Here is a 20,987-nt window from a genome sequence, read left to right as displayed (position 1 = left end):
CACACACACACACACACACACACACACACACACACACACACACACACACACACACACACACACACATCCAGCTGTCTAAAAGTGGCATCATGTGAGCTCAAATGTTGCTGGTGGCACAGAGCCAGGGAGTCCATTTGTCCTCGGCACACTGGGGTTTAATACTAAGAGAGGCTTTGAACTGGTTTCACTTTGAAAAGGTCGGATATTACACGCACGTCCACTTCATCCTTGTTGCCACGCATTAAAGAAGCTCCCGCCTGTGGAAATGAGCGGTCAGAATCCTCAACAGAGGAAAATCACACACTTTTAGGGTAAATTTTCATCACATGCACAGCTCACTTTACTACAGTCCACACCTTCCAACTGAGCAGAAAAAAGTTACTGCATTATTAACATAATACTTGGACAAGTCAGACCAGAACACCTTCTTGTGTTTACAGTGTCCCCCACACGGCAATCCACGCTATTTTTAAACCACAAGACATGTTTTTTCAGGTGAATAAAGGTCAAATTTCCTGCTTTAAAAGAAAGCCTTTCATTTGATGATCTATAAATAGCAGGCAGCCTCAGCCCTGAAGGACGTTTATTGTCTGAAAACTTTCACATTACTGGGTGTGGCTTCCTTTGACACAAGATGTTTAGAGCTCATTTTTATCTAATTAAGTACTGCGCTCCAGCTTTGAGACTCAGGTCATTTTCACAGCCTTCAGTGGGAATCACTGTGCAGAGGAAAAAAGCAAAGAGTCTTTGCAGCTCTTTATACCCTCTGTGAAATGTGAGCTGCTGAGAGGCACTTTTCCTGCTCAATGCGCAGAAGAGTGTCACAGGAGATGGAAAAAACTGGTTTCATTTGAGAGCATGAAAACGAGCTGTGGAATGACAAAGCATTCCTGTACAGAGTTAGAAACTCCTTGAAACACACACAACCCACCAGGTTTCCAGCTAATCTTTCAGCTCATCTAAATACAAGCACAGCTAAAATACAAACCCTTTAACTTAGCTTACTAGATATAAGAATCTAGAGCAGTGCATCTGATGTGTTTTTTATTTATAGTGTGGAAATGGGACACAGAAAATGTCCTTATTTTTGACAGCATACTGTTTTTGTCCTATTAGATGTTTTCGATCCATTTTAATTATTTAAATTTGAAGGGGGAAAAAGTTATCAAAATTAACCTGGCTCTTAATTAACCAAATTTATCTGGGAATCTGAGTTCAGTTAGAATAACCCGTATAATGAAAAAATCACTGGAAGAGTAGGCAGAAAAAGGCACAGTGATGTAAAAACACTCACTGCCACTCATTATGTTCACGTGGTCCGAGTTGCGACCCAGAACGACACGATAGGTTAGTAATTTCTGGAGTAAAAGAGCTTTTTGTGCTGCTCTTTCATCTAAAATCCCTGTGAATTATTTTACATTCTTGAAAAACAGTGGAAAGATCTTATTGCCTCTAGATGTTGATTATGCTCAGTAAAAACGCATAAATAGCCTTTGGTAAATAAACTGAACCTTTCTGTTTCTGCAGGGAAAAACCACTCCATGTTGTCATTACTTACAACATCACTTACCCTTTCTTGTACTTGAGGGAAAGAGCTTTCCAGAAATCAATTTCCTCGTCCTTTGAGGAGAATTTTGGCATCATGTCCATTTCCATGGCAAACAAATCTACAAGAGAGAAATAGCAAAGAACACATTTTACATTGAATTGTCAACCTCAAATATGAGTCAAGAGAAAATAATTTTTGACAGGTAACGCCATCCTCAATTCTGTTTAAAGTCATTCATTTTTACATTTAAAGCCTCCTAAACACAAGCCAACTACTGCTGGCCCGAAAACTATTTGGCACCCTGATAAATCTCTACAAAGAGCCTCAAACTGCATTCAGGTTTGATCAGTTTCAACAATCTTTGCCCTCTCCAGCACAATCTCTCCTAATCATCCTCAGTTCTCCTCTTCAGCTCACCGTCCTCCACAGGTCTGCTGCGGGTTTAGGTCTGGAAACTGGAATGGAAGAAGGTTGATTTATTTTTTAATTTGGTGTGGTTCTGTATTGATTTAATTACATGTTTTAGATCGTTATCCGCTGAAAGACCCGATGATGACCTATTTTCAATGTAAAAACAAACAAACAAAAAATGACTGGGTTCTTTCTTTAGCCCAAATGTTGGGTTTATGCTGTTGGGGAGTTTTGACCAGACAGTTGGAGCCTCATCATTTTTTACAAGCAGCCATTTTGGATTGAACAATGTGATCAGATTGAACCTCTTCCGCAGGATGACAGTAAATAATGTTAACATGGTCCGACCCAGCAATGTTGCATTAAATTAGCTGAAGCCTAGATTTGTCTACAAAAGTAGCCCTGATTGGCTTGTTTTTAACTGAGCGGTTTTTAGACTGTAGCGTTACAAAGAGTCCTCTGTACTGGCCAAGGGATCTAAATTATTACAAATCCTCCACCGTACTTGACAGTGGACCAGAGGCGAGGTGTTCATGGAGTGGGAATATTTAATCAGAGCCCACTGTTCTAGTTAAAGTCTCAGGAGAGTGTAGCAGAAGCCTCATGTTTCAATATTTAACCAGTGATGAATGTGGAGGGTGCTAGTGAACGCAGTGCATATGTAAGATAAAGTGAGACTAGGACTTACACCACAGCAGGGCGTTATTAATCAGAAACACTCAGTGAAGACTAGCAACCCCCAACATGATGGTTAAACAAAGAGCATCATACAAATGTATGTCACACTTCTCTAGTCTTTATTTGTAAAACTTTGTTTTTTTACATGTGTTATTTCATTCCACTCACGACTATGCACTGCTTTGTGATAGTTCATCACATGAAATCCAAAAAATACAATAAGAAAAATGTACAGAGCTACTTGAATGACTTACAGTTTTACTACATTTAATAATGATGAGATCAAAGCAGATTCTAACATAAAAATATCTTAATTTAGTCTAATTGGATTACGTAGAGCACTAAATAATATTATTTTATTCATAAATAGTGATCAAATAATTTGTTTTGTATATTATTAAATGTGTAGCGTATTTATTATTTACGACTAGTATCACGTCAGAATAGCCTTAAATTAGGAGCGGATTATATTTTTTGTCTTTCAGAAATGATACATGATACATTTTTTTTTTTGATAACCGGATCTGGGTTTAATGGGTTAATCAATGATGAAGCTGAACACAGATCAGATGTTTGTCATATTTTAATGGCTCATAAAGAAAATATTTAGTTGTACATAGTTGAAGTGTTGACAAAATGATAATAAACGTCAATTTTTCCATATTTATATTTAATATCGGAGTTTATTGGGGTTAGGGCGAGACACATCGATGATGCTGTTAAGCTCAGCTGTCAAAACTGGGTGTGCAACAATCCCAACACACGGCCAGCCAGAGACAACCGCGATGGATACGGTATTTTAATTATTATTATTATTGTTGTTATTATTATTTTACTTCGAGAAAAGGACTATACAAAAACAAAGTGCATCAGTACCTGATCATCGCTTCCAAAGGTTTATCAGTCCATCGCTACTCGGAGCTGCTGAAGCTGGCCGTCCTCCGCTGTCTGATGATCTCCGCTCCACTGCACTCAGCGGGATTTAAAGGGGAACGCACCTATAAAATAAATCTCCTATTATTAATTCACGTTTTATCTCTCTTAACAGGACATAGTAGAGAGTGAGTAATTTATCTCCACAGAGGAACACACTATAAAAATATGCATATTTGAAAGACATTTTAAATAAGCTAGAGGCACAGATGGTTAAAAATGTACATACAAATAATTTCTTATTGGAAAAAAGGTATGATTATTGACGGCATTTAAAATAAATTCACAGATTTCAGAATGATTTTTTATTTTTATTTATTTATTTTACAAAAAATAATTCAGATTTAGGGCGGACCTGCTTCATGGGTATTACTACTGCGCAACATAGCGCATAAGACACAAGTTTACTAAAATAGCACCACCTACTGGTAATCCAAGAGCACAGACTGTGCAATTTGAAGGATGTGGTTAATCACTATATTTCATATTTGCAATGCAACGTCAAGTAAATATGACAGATTGGGACGTAAAAAGAAAAAAAAAAATAGAAAAAAATGGGAAACAGTCAAAAGAAATGGAAAGAAGTTGCCTTTAAGTGTTTCGTCTTTTTTAATGAAGAGCTTACATATTAAGCTAGCGAATATGTAGCAGGTCTCTCCTATATTTCAAGATAAAATTTTAGCAGTAAGTTTATTTACAAACCTAAATTCATCCGAAGTATTAGTTGCTGCATAATTTTATTTCTATGTATAGATATAATTTTCAACTAAGTAAAAACAAACAAACACAGACAAAACACACAAAAAAGAAAGGCAAAAAAACCTAAAACGTTTATTCTGACATCGTGACGACAGAGCGCATGTTGCGGGAACACGTTACCCTGGTAACGGAGGACTAGCTCAGCTGTCCCGAGTATTTCCTGGGAGCTTCAAAGTCTTTCTTCAAACTTCTGAGACGCCATGGAGGATGATGAAGAGAGAGTAACTCTGTTTGATGTGGTTTACGGCAGAAAGTCAGAGGTTTGTGCCGAAAGTTTGCAAATGCTGCGTTTTATTTGTCTCGGAAGTCACAATTTCGGTGTGGAAGTGACATCACATTTAATAAACAAGGCTGTCATAAATACGAATTAAAAGATAATTCCTGCAAATTGCACGGTGTTAGTGCAGAGTGGCCACATTAGGACACATTCGTAACATACATTGTACTGTATTGTTAAAAGCACTTACTCATTTCAGTATACTGAAAATAATAATTCAAGCTACTTTTCTATAGTAAATACTTCTGCAAATGTGAGTCTCTACCAGCTTTACTGCTTCTCTTATCAACGTTCTCTCTGCCAGTTTAGGCAGACGGTAACTTGATCATGCTTCTTCCAGTTTCAGATTATGGGACGTTTAAAGCCTGAAACGCTGGTTTTATAACCTAACACAGCTTTAAACATTTCCACAGCTTTATTCCTGGCCTGTTTGCCGTCTTCCTTAGTCTCCATAAAGTTTTCTTCACCTTTAAAACTTATGTGAAACCATTATAGAGCAGGTCTTTGCTGTATTTTGTTCTGAATATCCAGCTCCTCCTCTTTTTCACCTTCAGCATTTATACCACAAGGTTATCCTTGAATGAGGCGAGAAAGAGTCACAGAAGAAAGCTGCAGGCTTGGTCTTTTAGGGCCTGGAGAACAATGGGTTTCTAGGGTGTAAACACACAACAGCAAAGCTCAGTGAGACTTCGCTCTGTCGCTACTTCAGCGAAACTCATACAGAGATGAGGCTGGAATAACAAGTGATGGAGAAAATGGAGGCAGAAGAAACGGAAGAGGAGACTGATTAGTTTATTATACCAGATGAGGAAGGAAAAGATGGAGGAAGATGTGGTTTGTATACAGTTTGGGGTTTTTCCCACGGATTTCATTAAACAAATTTGTGTCTTTTTACTCTTAAAAAGGTCAAAAAGCTATTAATACAGACACTGTCAGGTAACAAGCTGGCTAACTCTGAAGGCTCTTCATTTTCTCTCTCTCTCTCTCTGCAGAAGGTCGTGCTGCAGCAGCTGACAATGGTAGCCCAAGTCCCCAGCGATGCTGTTGATAGAACAGAACTGGGAGGTCAGGCACCAATTACCTCACAGCTACAGAGCTTGACACTTTAATTATCTGATACCAATTTAATTCAGTTTTCCTCACGGGGGACTGATAATGTGACAATATTCCTTGTGATATAACAAACGAATAGCCCTACATTCTAGTTTGTGCAGAAAAAACCCAGAGGGACTTTTTTTTTTCCTGTCCCATCTTCACCGTCTGAGTGTTTTTACACCTCCTTGTGTAAATGTCCGTTCATCGACGTTTATGAGAGTCACTGACGAAATTCCTAGACATTTACTGGAGTAGCAAACCAACAATAAAAGCTGGGATTGCAGCGGAGCTGTGTGTTTACAACAAGCTGGTTTTTATGTGCTGCCTAACAAACCGCTGTTCGTTTGTTTGTTTGTTTCTGAGCAGCCCGTTTTGAAAATCTCATCACTCAGTTAACTAAACAGCACAGGTTGGATTGTGGGATCACAGGGCTGCTGCTCATTTATCCCACCTGTCAGCTGCACATCATTGAGGCAAGTCCTCCTTCCAGCTAAAAGTCAGATTGTCAGATTTGTACATGTGGTTGACTGTGTTTGTCTTACAGGCATCTGAATACCTGCTGGATTGTTTTTTGAAAGAACTCCGAGCCATGCAGGAGCAGCCGGACTGGTAACCATCCCTTTGCTAATGTTTGCTAACGAGAACGTGTAAGGATCATCGTTCCCAGAGTCGCTTTCTACCTCTAACAAACCTCTGAGGCCCGAATTAATGCTTAGCTTGAATTGCATACATTAGAAAGTGACATTTGGAGACAATTTGCATTTTCTCGTTTGAATGAGTAGCTTTGCAATAAACTTCTGTTAGGTGCGTCTGGCCTGATGCCAAAGACAAAGATTCCTTTGGTTTTCAGACACCAGATGAAGCAAAAATCCTAACAAAGACATTAAGGTTTGGCTCGATTCATAATATCTACACACTTCACATGAAGGAATCGACAAACTTTAGCAGCCATCAGTGAGTTCAGGAGCTAAATGTAAGCTGACTGAGCAGCCAGTATCACTTTCCCTTGAGTTGCGCTACTAGAACGACAAAGCAGCCCGACACGAGTTAAACTGAAATCACCTTTAGTTTGCCATCGTTAATGTGAAATTACAGCTGCTCACAGGCGGATGGACATTTTAAATAATTTTGTTGCTGCGAACAAACTGCTGAAAGTGTTTCATTATGTTGCATTAAAGGCCTACGAACTCTCTTTTCAGCATCTTGCTGGAAGCTAAGATCGCCTTCATGTGGCATAGTCTGGAAAGCAGACAGTTCCAGCAATGGAGCTACAAGGTGAGCTCTTTTCATCTCTTCCCTTGAAGTGCTTAGAGATGTTTCTGCTGATACCTTCAGGTTTTTTTTTTTCTTTAGCCATCACCTTTGTGTGTGTAGTTTTGAAGCTGCCTGTCTTTCTGCAGGTGCTGACTGCAGATCAGATAGATCAGAACCCGCTGTTCACCTCGCTTGAAAAAGCGGAGGAGAGCATAGAGACGGTGGTCTGCCGCGTCCTGAAGCCGCTGCAGGAGCTGGTTACGCATTTAGAAACTTCTAAGGTTGGTCTCTTGTTTTCTGAGAGATCACATTAATGTGAAGATATAGCTAATAGTTACAATAAATTGCTACAATTGATTGTAACAATTTGTCATGTTACAATCGCAGACTTCATAATTACAAACTGGTAGGGAGATAATACATGTGTTTTCAGCATTTCTTCAAATACAAATTTTGGGGAAAGCACAACAAATATCTGCGGTTTGTAAAGACTCTTGCACCTGAGCTGTGGATCCCTGCAGATCCTCCAGAGTTACTCAGTCGCACCATAACAAAAAGTGACACAGTTCAAGGCTTATGGATACTTCTGGAAGCCGCTGCAATGTTGTGACTGCATGATTGTGTTTCCAGGAACTTCCAGGCGCCGTCTTGGATAAGAAACCAGAGTTGTTGAATCCTCTGGCGGTTTTGGAGCAGCTTTTGGACCGAGATGAACTTTTAAGTCCCCAGCAGTACCTGCAACTGTACCACAGCCCCTTAAACATCTGCATTGACTTTGGTAAGAGGAGCTTCATTCTCAGTCTGAAAATAACATTCACCTCAATAGTGTGAATTTTTTGTATGAAAAAAACATATTAACTGTAAAGTATGACCACAGATTAAAAAAAAGGGAAGAATATTAACATGTTTCTTTGTTGTTGTTGTTCAACAGGACAAGTCAATCTCAGATCATTCTTCTAGAGCTTCCAGCTGTCTGACTGTCTGCCTGAGCACCATGAAAAACATCCAGCTTACAGTGAATGTTTGTGTTAAAAGTAAGAGAGCATGTTGGAAACTTAACGTAATAAATGTAACAGTTTTTAAATCACATCAAGTGATAATTTTATCATTTATTCTACCTTTCTTTCCAAGGATTGAAAGCTAAGCTCGTCATTTTTACTTCACGTCTTAATGTAACTTTTTTGGCAGATGGGGTCAGTTCAGTTCACGCTGTTATTGTTTCACCACCAAATAATATTCTATAGTAAAGCAACTAAAATGAACTTTTTTACAGGAGGAACAAGTCATCTATAATGTCCTAATCTGGCACAAATTGATCTGTCAATAATCTGTCGGTATATAAATAGACAGGATGTGACTGAAGATATCAAATCAGTTGAACAAGCTGTGAAATGCTGCAGGTCTATTTCCCAGAACCTAATCAAGTGCATCACCATCTGCTTCTGTAAATTCTGTAAATTATTAACTATATGCTAAATCTGAGATTTAAATGTGTTTGCAACAAAAACAAGGGACATATGATTAATATAAAAACAAGTTTAATAGTTTCAACATTCGAATGATTAATCTTTAAATTTTTTCCCGTCTTACACTGAATTCCACTTGGTGACCAAGAGATAAAAGATATTTTTTTTAAAAAAGAAATGTAATTTCCTTTTTTTACTCCAGACTTTGAGAGTCAACAGCATCACTACAGTTTAACACAAAGATTGGATCAAATGTTGTTGTTTTTTTGTTGTTTTTTTTCCGTTTTAGTTTGGCCCCTTAACGTATTACTTGAACCTTTGCAAAATGAAAAAAAAAAAAAGAAAAAAAGAGAGAATAAGGGTGAGTATTTTGGCTGCAATGGCTGCATGCACCACAGTGTAATCTACACACTAAACTGGATTATTCTAGGATATACAGCGTTCCAGTAGATTAAAGTCCAGTACTAAACAGGGTTTTTTTTTTTTTAAAGGATCTCGGTCTCTGTTTTAAGCTGATTTGCTTTTTTACGACAAGGTGGAACATATGAGGAGTAAACGTCTGAATGACTTGAGAACTGACGAGGAGTTTTGCTAAAAAAAAAAGAAAAGGGCAAAGGGCAGCGCTGACTGTTACTTCCTGTAAAGCCTGATCTTTTCTCTCATCAAAAATAAATACAAGCACATTTAGATAGGACCAAATATAAGACGCGTTTCATAGGCGTGGTGAAAAAGCATGCTGTAGAGACAATGCACAAAAGACAATGTTGAAGTTCGTCCCACAAAACTGCTCATGATGCATCCATCCAGTCTGACGCTTGAAACTACGTGGACGACGCGTCTGCTTCCGTTGCAACCTCTGAGGTGAATATTGTTTGTACATTCCACCTGTTTGTGTAGAAAAAGGCTTTATATATATATATTTATATATATAGTATATCAGTGCTCAAAAAGCTGAAAACTATGTGGGATGTGGAGTTTGATGTGTTCTGAAATCATTTGGTAAAAAACACGCAGGTGAATCAGGAAACGACACAGAGCAGGGACAGATAGACCTCAGCCCAACTACAACGGCTGCTAAGTTATTACTTTGTTTTTCTCCTAGTAATTATAAACTACTTCATTAATGCTGGATTATGCTAATTCACCTGGTGGATCTGATCGATTGTGACATGGCAGCAGATTAAAAACGATTGAAAACATAAAATATAACGGCCACTAGGGAGTAAAATCAAAAGCTGGGGGTTGTAAAAATTCAAGAAAATCATGGAAACTTAAATTAATGTCCTGTACAGGTGCTCTTCGGTAAAAATAATCACCTGAAAGTCAAATTATTCCAGTAATTCAGTTTTAAAAAAAAAACCTCATGTATAGACTGATTATACATACAGAGATTTACTTTAAGGTCTTATTTCTTTAAATTCTTCTAATTACGGCTTACTGCCAATGAAAACCCACAACTCAGTTACTCAGTAAATTTGACATTATTGCAATAAAAATAACTGATTTTTAAAGCTGATAATATTTAAAGATAATATTTTTAGAGCAGAAACGTTATGGTCAGAATAAAACCTGCTGATTTGATCAAATGAACAGCAGAAAATCAGTGAAACCCTCTTCAAAAGGTTGTTGCTAAAATAAATTCTAGATTATATGCAGAGTCCTGTAAGCAAAGCACATTCATGGAAAGTTGAGTGGAAGGAAAAGAGCCACACTGAGTTGTATCTAAGACATTAACCCTGATTCTTTTTTTTATTGATCTGTTGTATTATTATAATTTTCTGAGAACAGAACAGAATTTGAGGTTTTCATTAACAGTAAACCACGATGGAGAAACTGACAGCCATGAACAGCTGAACTATTTCACACTGTCTCTCTAAACTGAACTGATAAATGAACCTTTAAGTGTTGATTCAATAAAAATGCTAGGTCATGTTTTACATCTGCTCCTCACTGGTTGATTTATGGAAACTATATTTTATCTTGTAACCATTTGGACTCCCTTTATCAGCTGAATTAAAATGTAAACTGAAGCGCTGCTATCGGGCAGTTTTGCTGACAGGTGCTATGACCCATCCCACGATCACAGGTGCAGTTTCTGCTGTCAAGTAGTGTAAATAATTAGAACTAAAATACACACATTAAAATGTAAAGAAACAAAATAACCAAAATAACTTGAGTATCATCCAGTTAAACGTCATGCTGCATCATGTCAGACCAAGCAGCTAAAGACAAAAACAGATGTGGCGTCGTCTGTTTTTTCTACCTATAAAGCTAAAAGCAAGACTGAGAGGTCAGGAAGTTTGCAACACAAACACTACGCCTCCATGTAGAAAAGAGAAGCCAACATCTGATGTGTAAATGTGACATTATTGTGCTACAACCACCAACATTATAATCATATATGTACAGCGCGTTTAGTTTTCAGTAAATGTGAATAGATTTCGATATATCCGACTCTTCCCGTTGTCCGTATGTACAGAACAAATATGTACAGACGCGTCGAGATTTACAAAAGTCCTGCGATTTCGTGATTTCGCACTTAACCGAGAGGCGATGGCAGAGCAGCACAGTGGACGTTCTCAGGACAGAAACTAAAGGTCCTACAGGTCGGATAGGTTGCGACGAAACCCTCCGCAAGGCAAACTGCTGCTGTTCCTAACCTCGTTACATCAGTTTGACTGATTTTCAAGTTTTAAAGCGGCAGCAGAAAAAATCTGGTCCTGTGTCTGAATACTTGATTTTTTTTTTCTTAAATCCTCAGACAAGATTCACGTGAAGCGCAAATACTCACAGCTCCTCACACCAAGTAAACCGTACTCAAACGTATATCTATAAATACTCTCATCAAAATAAACAAATATACAGATATCTTTGCACTTGCCTCTGGATCACCAGTAAAACTCCCAAAAAATATCAGCATCATCAGAGTTTCCTATAAACTGGAACTGCAGGTGTAATGGCACTGTGATGAGGAAAAAAAAAAAAAAGATGTGCTTATTCATAAAAATACAGCACATTTTCTTTCTGGTGGTGCTTCAGATCTGTCTTTTTTTGGTTATGATATGACAACAGACTGCGTGGTTTATTTCTCATATGAAGCCTGGAGTGCAACACAAACTGGTTCCAGTGCTAAGCTGCTGCTGCTTGTTATCTTGCTGCAGCAGGATAAGCATCCACTGCAGAGATGGTTTAAGATGATGTAGCTAAAGAGCTGCGGTTTTATAGAACCAGCTGTACCAGCTTCATACTGGGTGAAAACCCCCATTATCTTTCACCCAAAGCGCTCGACTTGTTAGAACTGGGAAAATCTGTTGCAGTGTAAATGTAATCATGATGCAGGCGGCTGCACTCATGACGCCACGCCTCGGAAAAGCATCCACATAGCTGAAGTGGAAGGACAATGATGCATGGATCTAAAACATTTTACTTATAAAAAAATCTGTAAAGTTCAGGCATGCCTTTGTAGAGCCACGTTTCACTGCAGTTGCAGTATTTTAGGCTCTCTGCCAGAGACTCTAACTCAGTCAGACCGAACGGAGAGAGTCCGTGAAGATCGATCCTCAGTCTGACTGCGCCGTTTTAACAAAGATTTACTTGGAGCTAAACAAATCCTTTATAGATCTGGTTGCATGTTGCGTTGGAAGGTCTCCTGTTTGTATGGTTTGCTTCGTACAGAGGGTCTGAACCCTCAGCTATTGAGAAACGACTGCTTCCTGGAGGAATACCTTTTTTTTTTTTTACGTCTACCCTTCTTCTCAGTCAGATCTGACCAGCTTTTCTCTCTCTGCTGAAGCAAAGCATGGAACGGTGTGTTCAAGAAGATGTACATTGACAGATTCACACCTCACTTGTTTTTTTTTATGAAAAAGTTTGGGTTTCATCTGACTATTGATTCTGGAAACCAGTCTCCTCATGTCTTTCTTTCTGCTTCTCTTCAATCAAAGCCAAATTTCATCAATATCTTCTAACAGAACAGAACAGCTGCATTTATGCTGAGCTGTTATTTTGTCAACTCATTTGAAATCGGGTGTCATTTTCTTTCCTCTTCCCATGTGTTCATGTCTGACAATGTCACAGAGACAGTGGGGTTTTCTTCCACAGTGGAAGTGGGGCAGCAGCGTCCTGCTCTACCACTGCAGCAGCTTTGTTGGAAAGTCCAGGCGTCATAAAACCAGTCCTACACATCCATGTCATCGCAAACCTTCTCCAGACTGAGGAATGAAATATAAAAAGGTCCCATACAGCTTTGATTGCTGCCAAAATAATTCAGAATTTCTCCATCTTTCATAAACTACAGTATGCATGTCGTTTATTTCCAAGCTCCCTGCCTGCATCCATTAAAAGTGAAAATGTCCCCTATATAACTCTCCTCTTCATACAAAATATGATCTGATTGGATCCCTATTGTGAATATCTCATATGCTCTGAAAATATATTGTATAAACAATAAATATCCAGTGTCTGATCTCCTAACTGAATGTCATTTTTTTGTTGTTGTTTTTAAAGAAAAGCACATTATCCCCTACTGGTCTAACATAATGCACTCCTGCTTTTGCTCCACAACACCAACAGTGCAACATTATGTCGTACAATTGTCACGTCACACATTAGCAAAACGCGCGCGCACACACACACACACACTCACACACACATGCATACTGACTCACAGTGAACGCTCAGGCTGGACAGAACTACACGAGCGAGGCATTTCAGACGGACACCCCTGAGGAGTGAGAGGGGAGTGAAAGGGGCAAAATGAATCGGTGTGGGGAACGAGCGGGGATGTTGCGTCACTCATTACACAGCAGCAGCGGTGGCGGCGAGGAACTCCCATTCCTCCAGCATCCAGACAGCCTCCTGCGTGGCGTTAAAGGCAATATTGCATGTGATTTAAATAAGGCAAAAACAAATCTTAAAATAATTCAGGAAATGCAACTGTAAAATGCTAATCGTGAATGAAATGGAAAGCTCCTTGAGGAGAGGCGCTTGTTTTCACTTGTGGGTTCCCTCTGGACGGAGGGCGGGCGAGGTATGGGACGCGATGTGATGTTGGGGGTCATAGCACTGTGCTTTCAGACTCCTCCTCAGAGTCTGCTTTGCTTTTTGGCGACAGCAGAAGCGCCTCTGAGTTCCTGAAGGGGGAGATGTGCGTCAAGTCGAAGATGCTGTCCAGCTCCATGTTGATGACGGGGATGTCCAAGTTGCAGAGGGAATCTGGCAGAGCGGACAGAAGAGACGACAATGATGAGCAGAGGCAGAAATGCTTCCTGTGGTCAAACATAAACAGGCAGCGGATTGTCCTGATCAACGTCAAAACACAATAAAGGGTCATCACAAGTGAAATGAATGACTGAAAGAATAAAGAAGCTCGGGAGGGATGTGCCGTGTGGTTACTATAGCAACGTGCGTCTGTTAAATCGGAAAATCTGGTTTCCGCTTCCCCATCTCCGTCTCATGAAATGAAAATATTAGATAAGACCAATAAATAAGGATTTATTAAAAAGCATTTACTGTATTGACTGATCAGAGCGCAGTTTACGGTCTGGTTTGGAGTCGTTAAGAAGAAGAAGCTTTTACAGTGGCGCTCGTCTTGTCTGTACGGTTGGTTCTGGTACTCCAGAGCTTCTGCATGGAGGGGAAGGTGTGGATTTTGAGTGACCTTTGACCTCAACTCTAGCATTGAAGAAATCCGGCCGCCCAGAGCATGCTGCTGATTCTGATTGGTCGTTTTCTTTTATCTTTTAGCGAGACATTTTCACAGATAAAATAAAAAAAAAAGAAGATACACTAATTATCATTAACCAGATGTCTCCATTAAATATCAGATCAGATTCTCTGTCTTTCCAAAGGACTGCAGAGAAGTAGCGAGTCCTTTTCCTACCACACTTTTTCCTTCCAATAAACTTTCCTTTAATACATTTGAATCCAGCATTCTGTGCAGCGCTAGCTTTTTTAGCATTCGCCTTTGTGGCTTACGTTTCTTAATTAAAAACATTTTTATCTGGTATAATGACATTCCTTAACTTTTAGAGAAACTGAACTGGGTTTTTGTACGTAAGTAAGTCGTAAATGTCAGAAATAAATGTCTGAAATATACCACAACGTGTAATAGATCCAATTCCACATTTTACATTCAAAATTAAAAATGTGGAATTCAAAATTCCCCATTTGACAGGGAATCCATTTCCCTGTCAAATGGTGCTTGTGTGACACATTTAGACATTTTTACAAAGCGTTATCATGATTTCAAGCTTCCTCTTCCTCTCACAAATCAAATCCTGCCATATTCTCTGAGAATGTATCCCTGCAGCAAGTGACCGCAGCTCGGTTAGTCAGAGTTTATCTGCTCATCAAAGACCAAAACCCACAAGATCAGATCAGAGTCATCTACAGTGATGTACAATCCTGCACATCAACCTGAGGGAAATTGTTGCTCTGCTGCGTCTTTTACGGCGTCCGCAGAGTGACGACTAGAAACCACCACGGACAGGAAGTGTGTTTAAAGGGCAGCGATGCGCGATGACAGCGTGGTGAGGGTCAGAAAGTCGGCGGGGGCTGTGATTGTGGAGACCGTGAGATGGGAAAGGTGCAGGATTCCTATTGGTGGACATGCACCACTCTCAACCTCCATGCAAACGCCAACAAAATGTGTTTAATGTCAGCAGCTGGATAAACAAAGGGAAAGCAGCATCTGCCACTCTTACTGGCACCTCTGGTGAGGATATGGATAGATATGCAGTAATGTAACGCCCCACCGAAAAGCTTAGGAAATAAATAATTTCTTTGATTTCCAATATATGGGGATAATTGTTCTAACCTCACAAGTTTGCAGCAATGAGTTGAATATTTGATCTTTCCTCTGAGCTCAGTCTGCCTAGAACAGGATAAGGATGTTCAAAGTGTGGCTCAAATGCATTTTTCTGGCACTTGGAAAACGTGGCCACAGAGTGCAAAACAAATGATGGTGACTGTAAAAATTAAAGTTGGACAGAAAATGTTTTTTCTTGAAAAAGAAATGCATGTAATATTACAGTTTGGAGACCTCAGGAAATTTGGAGACCTCAGGAATCCATTTCCTGCTGCAGTTCTCTAATAGTGGTTAACATCTGCCTTGTTAAGTTTAAAACAGTTCCAGTTGTTTTAAACTGAATTATTGCTCTTACTATAAATATGGACGATCTTAGGTGAGAAGCTATTTTTTGGTAGCCATTTTAACATACTTATAGCTTATTTTAAAGGGAAGTTTGTTTGTCTTTCACATTTTGAAAAGTGGGACGTTAGACTGTCATCGATTACCTAAAGTTATCAAATGTATTAAAAGTTTCTAGAAAACTTAAAAGAGTAAAACAACAAGCATGAAACTAGTGACTGGGAGGGAAAAAAAGAAAACATGCAGGAACATTTCCTCCCCGCTAAATAAACGTATTTCGATTGAATGTTTCCTTTTGAATTCTTCACTCGTCTTCACCAGGGGTGCCAATAGGTGTGGGACAGCGCTGTACAGGTGAAACACATAATAAAAAACTGAGTTATGCAGCCGCAGAGCAGAGAAACCAAACTCAAAATCTGCCTCCTTTAGCAGCATGAACTTGTAAAAGATCATCAGCGGCTCCATGTTCAGGTGAGATGGCGGAGGGGGCGGAGGGATGAGACGAGAGGAGGAGAGGTTCTTCATCACAAGAAATCCTGCTTACCCTAATAATGCCCTCTGACACTTAGAATGATAGTGAACCTCGTCTTTCATACAGCTGAAATTCAAGACAGCCAGAGCAGTCAGACAAGAAGGAAGAGTTAGATTTGAACAGGACGAAAATCTGCTGGAGATGAAACAAATAAATACATGAACAGAACATAAAGTTCAACAGCGACCAGCGTGGAGACGCGATGAAACCACGGATCAGAGTACGAAAAGTAGGTGAAGGGTAACATTATTATTAGATCAGCTTGTCTAGAAAATGTGCTTAGAAAGATCTGGTTATCCAACACTTGGATGTTTTTTAATTAAATATTTTAACATAAAGTGACAGTATAAAGAGATGGGAAGGCAGGATTTTCTGTAATCTTGTTGTAAAGTGTCACACATAAACATTGAATAACTTTGCAAATGTACTGCTTGAAACTGTAATACTATTTAAAACAACTTTTAAAAGTAAAATTAAGTCTCTCTCTCACATATTGTACCTTTCAAGTAGAAATCTCTCTTTTCATTTATAATCATTATGATAATAAATGATTTTCTGTTGAAAATCACACTTTGTGGTTTAATTTAAGAATATCAAAACATCATTGAGAGGAAATTCATTTTTTTCTATTGTTTAATACAGTCAACATTAAAGATTTCACTATGTGATTTAACCTTTATATGATTTTTTTTTCTTTCAATTCAATTTGCTGGGTAATACAGCAAGTTATAACTGGTCATCTGTATTTTTTAAATTTAATTTATTTGTTTTGTATTTTACAATGTAGCTCACTTTGTTTAATTCCACTTATAAATGCAATTTATATGAGCAAAAAGGTTGTGGTTAGTTTGCTAGATTTCATGTAAAACCTTGGACAGCCACTAGGTGTCAGACTAGAGCAGCAGAGTTGAAGTCCAAAACAAAAGCAGCCAAAATCGCTTCAAGGAACTTTTACATCTTTTTATTTATAGAAAACCAAAACACTGGAGACTCTAGTCCAGTTATTTAGCCAAAAAGCACTGAATATTATGCCTGTTTAATAATTTGTTTATGTTTATCCATTAGTATGGCATTAATATGTGATTATATCCAATGAAATCTGAACTTTCTTTTTCTAAGAATATTCTGTTGTATATAGAGTCTAAAAATTTGCAATTGTGACAAGCCATCAAACTCAAAGAAATTTTGAAATTTGGAGCAAATTTGAAAATACAATAAAAAATTTTTTAAGGTATACTAGGTAATTTCATGAGACTTCAAAACACAAATGTGTTCAGTCACGTTTGCTGCTATGTTACCTGTGGACATGCTTTCCCCAGGGGGTAAACCGTCCAGGAGACCGGATGAATGCTCCAGAGGCTGGGGGCTGGTGCCGGGTGTGGAGGGGGGCTGAGGCGGAGGCAGGTTGGGCCTCTGGCGCGGAGGCTTAGGGGTTGGTCTGGGCTTGGTGAGCGTGCCTGCCAGCGAGGGCGGAGAAGACAGAGATGGGGTGGTTGCCGTCTGGGACTGGCTCGGGGAACCAATGGTGGCATAACCCTGTGGGTAGCTGAAGCCGTAAGGGGAGGGTGTGCTGGGAGGGGTGGGCGACAGACTGACTGGAGACGGTTGACCTGTTGACTGGTCTGACATGGCTCCTGTCTGGCAGTAAGGGCCTTTTGGGGGGATAGGGGCAAGCTTCTTGGCTGAAACAAACAATGAAGCAACAAGAGAACCTGAAAAGTGTACATGCCTGTTACAGTGTAAAAGATTCAAAAGATAAATCATTTCTAAACTTTAATTTGACCTTTACAATCAAACTGAAAACAAGGTAATCTCTTAGAGGGAGAAGGATCAAAAAATTTAAAAGCTGCAATAATGAATCTGTTCACAACTTTATGCTAATGATTTGTTTTAGCGGTCAGTTCTAACATTTGGTTTTCTAAGTTCACCCAAATACACTGAAACTTTCAGGTCTGAATCTGGGCCACTACGCAGACACATATCCACAGATTTCATTTGAGTGTATTTGATTCAGGCAGAAAGTTTTGAAAGTGAACGTCGTTGGTCAGGTCAGTCTCACCTCTCCTCAGGCTGTGTGGGCTGTGCTCAGAGTGCTGTGACTGTCCACTAGGGGTCACTACTCCTTGGAGTCCCTTTTGTCCGATCACCGGGGACAGCTCTTTGTTTTTCAGAGTGCTACAGGAAAAACGCAGGACAAAAACAGAGAGGTGCTGCATTATACTTTTATTATCAGCCATAATAAGCAGAGTAATGTGAGAAGAGTTGCAGGTTAATGTCAAAGTGTCAGAGTGGCCACTGTTGCACAGGCAGTGTGGAAATCTCCAATGAACTCTGTTGGCTTAATGGATTTTTCTTATTTTTACAGGAGTGCAGGCAGAATGCCAACGTTTACAGAATCTGAAGGTCGGAGAGCAAACAGTTCACATTCTCCCGGAAGATCATCTCTAGACTTTCACTCCCAGCAGCTAAACGGTGCTCTGATAGTCGAAGCTGAGAATGAAACCTTTGGTAAAACAACGTTTGTGTTTTCTCTGATGTCAAACTGAATCACGACTTCCCTCACTAATATTATCCTCATCTGGTGTTTCCTCCGTGTTCACACTGACGTTGTGATCCGACTGGACCTACTGGGCTCACTGGTATATGACTCATGATCACCCACTGTTGTGATCGTATTCAGTGGGAGCTTTGAATTCCCTTTGTTGCCTGGCAACCGTCTCCTGAACATCCAGGCAACATGGATGGTTATGAAATTTCCAAACATGGCGGTTGCATTAAAGATGAAGGTGGATGTAGATTGGAAAAAAAAAAAAGCTTTAACAAGATTTACGCATATTTTTTTAACCCCTTAACTGCCATGATGACTCTGGTGTCCTCATGAACCCATTTAGAGACATGGAAGTGTTAAACCTTTATCTCCAAATTATTGCTCATTTTAGAAGAGTTGTCCACTTTTAGCCCATTTTTAAAGAAAAATACTAAAGTTCACCACAAACTGCTGATATTTTGATCCAGGCCAGGCTTTAAAAAAACATGACGGAACAAGAGAAAGAAAGAAAAAAATAAACGAAGGAAACATGATTTAACAATGGAAGTACTACTATAAAAGTCTACAAACATAAATATTTTCAATACTGTTTTTTTTGTGTTTTCCATTCTTATGCGGACGCAACATCAAATGCAAACCGCCCTGCTCCATTTTTTCCAGGCATGCAGTAACCCTGCATTCATGACTGACTGCTGCAAACCACATAAATGAATGAAACTAAACAGAGTGGAGCTGGAGAGGGTCTCCTATTCACACCCTCCTCTGACCTTACTGCAGTCCCTCTTTGGTTTTGTGGCTTTTGCTAGTCGTGTTGGAAGTTGGAGCGAGTTGGGTCTCCATTTACCTCTTCAGCTTGGCTCCTTTCTCCCGGCTACAGGCAGAAGCTGCCCACGGAGGGGGAGCAGAAAGAGGGGCGTTGGGAGGTTTAGGGGAGCCCAGGAACAAGTCGTGACGGGTCAGAACGAGCGGGGGTTTGATGTAAAGGGTGGAGCCATTCGTTTCGGATGGGGTTGCATGCATGGTGTCGGGCAGGGAGGCCCGTTTGGGCAGGTGCAGAGAGTTAGGTTTGGGGTTGGAGTTGACGTCAAGCTGCTGGGGGGACGGGCACGGGGAGAAAGGGAGCGGGGGCGGGCTGCATCCGGCTAGGCGTGGCGGAGGGGACGGGCCGGGCGGTACGACGGACTCAGGGGTGGGAGCGGCGGGACGCATACTCTGAAGTGCTCGGGTGTAGCTATAGTGGTGAGGGAACGAGTTGGAGGAGCAAGAGGAGGAAGAAGAGGAGGAGCAGAAGGAGGGATAAGGGGGAGGCGGTCGCTCTTCCTCGGGGGAGGGATAGACGTAACAGGAGTCGGACCAGTTGGAAGAAGCATCGTCTGAGCTGCAATGATAAGAATATTAGCGTTTCATGGGAAACTAAGCCGTCGATGTAGATCAAATTATTTGAACTTCAGGAGAGAAAGAGACGTTATCGAAGTTTGTTCCATTAACAGGGCGGAAATCGGAAAAAGTGTTGGAAGAGAAAGATGGGAAACAAATAGATGAAACAGGGATTCATGTGTTACTGAGACTAAAACTGAAACGAAAAGGGAGGTCTGTAAAGTATTCACACCCTTTAATCGTTTTCACATTGTGTCACGTTTCAGCCACAAACTTCAGAGTATTTTACTGGGATTTCATTTTTTGGACAAATAAAAAAAATGGTGCATAACTGCAGAGTAGAAGGAAATAGGCAAGTGGTTCGTATAAATAAAAACATTAAAAGTTTAGCAACCGTTTGTATTTAAGTTAACTGTTACTGGAGAAACAGTTGCAGGTTGTTGACAACAGCTCAAGTTCAGTCAGACTGGATTCTCTCAATCCCAACTGTGTTTAGGTCTGGACTTTGACTAGGCCATCTAAACTACATTCCACTGTAGTTCTCGCTGAGTGTTTGGGGTTTTTGAACATGTTTTCTTCCAGGACTGCCCTGTTTTCAGCTCCACCCATCTTCCCCACTCTGATCTCCTCCAGAAAGCAAGCAGTCCCACAGCCAAATGCTGCCACCACCATGTTTCATCATCTTTTCTTCCACTTATGGTTGCAAATAGGCCAAAATGTCCTCAGTACAGCTGGATCTACACTGAGAATAACACACAGGTGGATTTTATCTACTAAAAGGTGATTTCTGAAGGTAAGTTGTTCTACTGGATTTTATTTAGGGGAATCAGAGATTGAACTAGAAAATTCCTGCAGAAATTTTAAAGGGGCATGCCAAAGTGTGCCCGTCGGCTTTGAGCCAGTGTTTTTATACTAAAAATTAGCATTAATGCTAAAGAAAGCTGCAACGTAGTCAATA

General features: G+C 39.9%; 3 protein-coding genes across 8 annotated transcripts in view; 1 reads left to right on the top strand and 2 right to left on the bottom strand.

The window, feature by feature from the left end:
- ndel1a (nudE neurodevelopment protein 1-like 1a) overlaps positions 1 to 3,619 on the bottom strand; it is a 12,236-nt gene extending 8,617 nt beyond the window's left edge. For both annotated transcript variants that reach the window (XM_008437465.2, XM_008437466.2), the window contains exons 1-2: positions 3,515 to 3,619; positions 1,571 to 1,667 (exon numbers count right to left, since the gene is read on the bottom strand). In XM_008437465.2, coding sequence (XP_008435687.1) covers positions 1,571 to 1,656 — 86 coding nt within the window. In that variant the 5' untranslated portion in view covers positions 1,657 to 1,667; positions 3,515 to 3,619. The remainder of the gene's footprint in view (positions 1 to 1,570; positions 1,668 to 3,514) is intronic.
- Positions 3,620 to 4,621: 1,002 nt separating this feature from the next.
- On the top strand, positions 4,622 to 8,045 carry tex47 (testis expressed 47). The gene is given in 9 exon segments (XM_017310855.1): positions 4,622 to 5,391; positions 5,393 to 5,441; positions 5,600 to 5,672; positions 6,069 to 6,175; positions 6,247 to 6,311; positions 6,902 to 6,977; positions 7,103 to 7,237; positions 7,587 to 7,734; positions 7,888 to 8,045. Coding segments are annotated over 9 exon segments (720 nt in total). The 5' UTR covers positions 4,622 to 5,353; the 3' UTR covers positions 7,917 to 8,045.
- Positions 8,046 to 8,477: 432 nt separating this feature from the next.
- Positions 8,478 to 20,987, bottom strand: part of LOC103481739 (rho GTPase-activating protein 44-like) — an 83,180-nt gene continuing 70,670 nt past the window's right edge. For 2 of the 5 annotated variants that reach the window (XM_008437463.2, XM_008437462.2), the window contains 3 exons: positions 18,164 to 18,279; positions 17,403 to 17,786; positions 8,478 to 13,636 (listed from right to left, as the gene is read on the bottom strand). In XM_008437463.2, the coding sequence (XP_008435685.1) occupies positions 13,479 to 13,636; positions 17,403 to 17,786; positions 18,164 to 18,279 (658 nt within the window). In that variant the 3' untranslated portion in view covers positions 8,478 to 13,478. Of the gene's footprint in view, positions 13,637 to 16,116; positions 16,171 to 17,402; positions 17,787 to 18,163; positions 18,280 to 19,496; positions 20,031 to 20,987 lie in introns of all 5 variants that reach the window. The other 3 variants (XM_017310854.1, XM_008437459.2, XM_008437461.2) reach the window with 3 other exon arrangements.

The sequence above is a fragment of the Poecilia reticulata genome, linkage group LG19 (assembly GCF_000633615.1).
Source record: "Poecilia reticulata strain Guanapo linkage group LG19, Guppy_female_1.0+MT, whole genome shotgun sequence".
Taxonomy (NCBI): Eukaryota; Metazoa; Chordata; class Actinopteri; order Cyprinodontiformes; family Poeciliidae; genus Poecilia; species Poecilia reticulata.
Note: the sequence above shows the minus strand (reverse complement) of the source record. Positions and strands in the feature narration are given on the sequence as shown.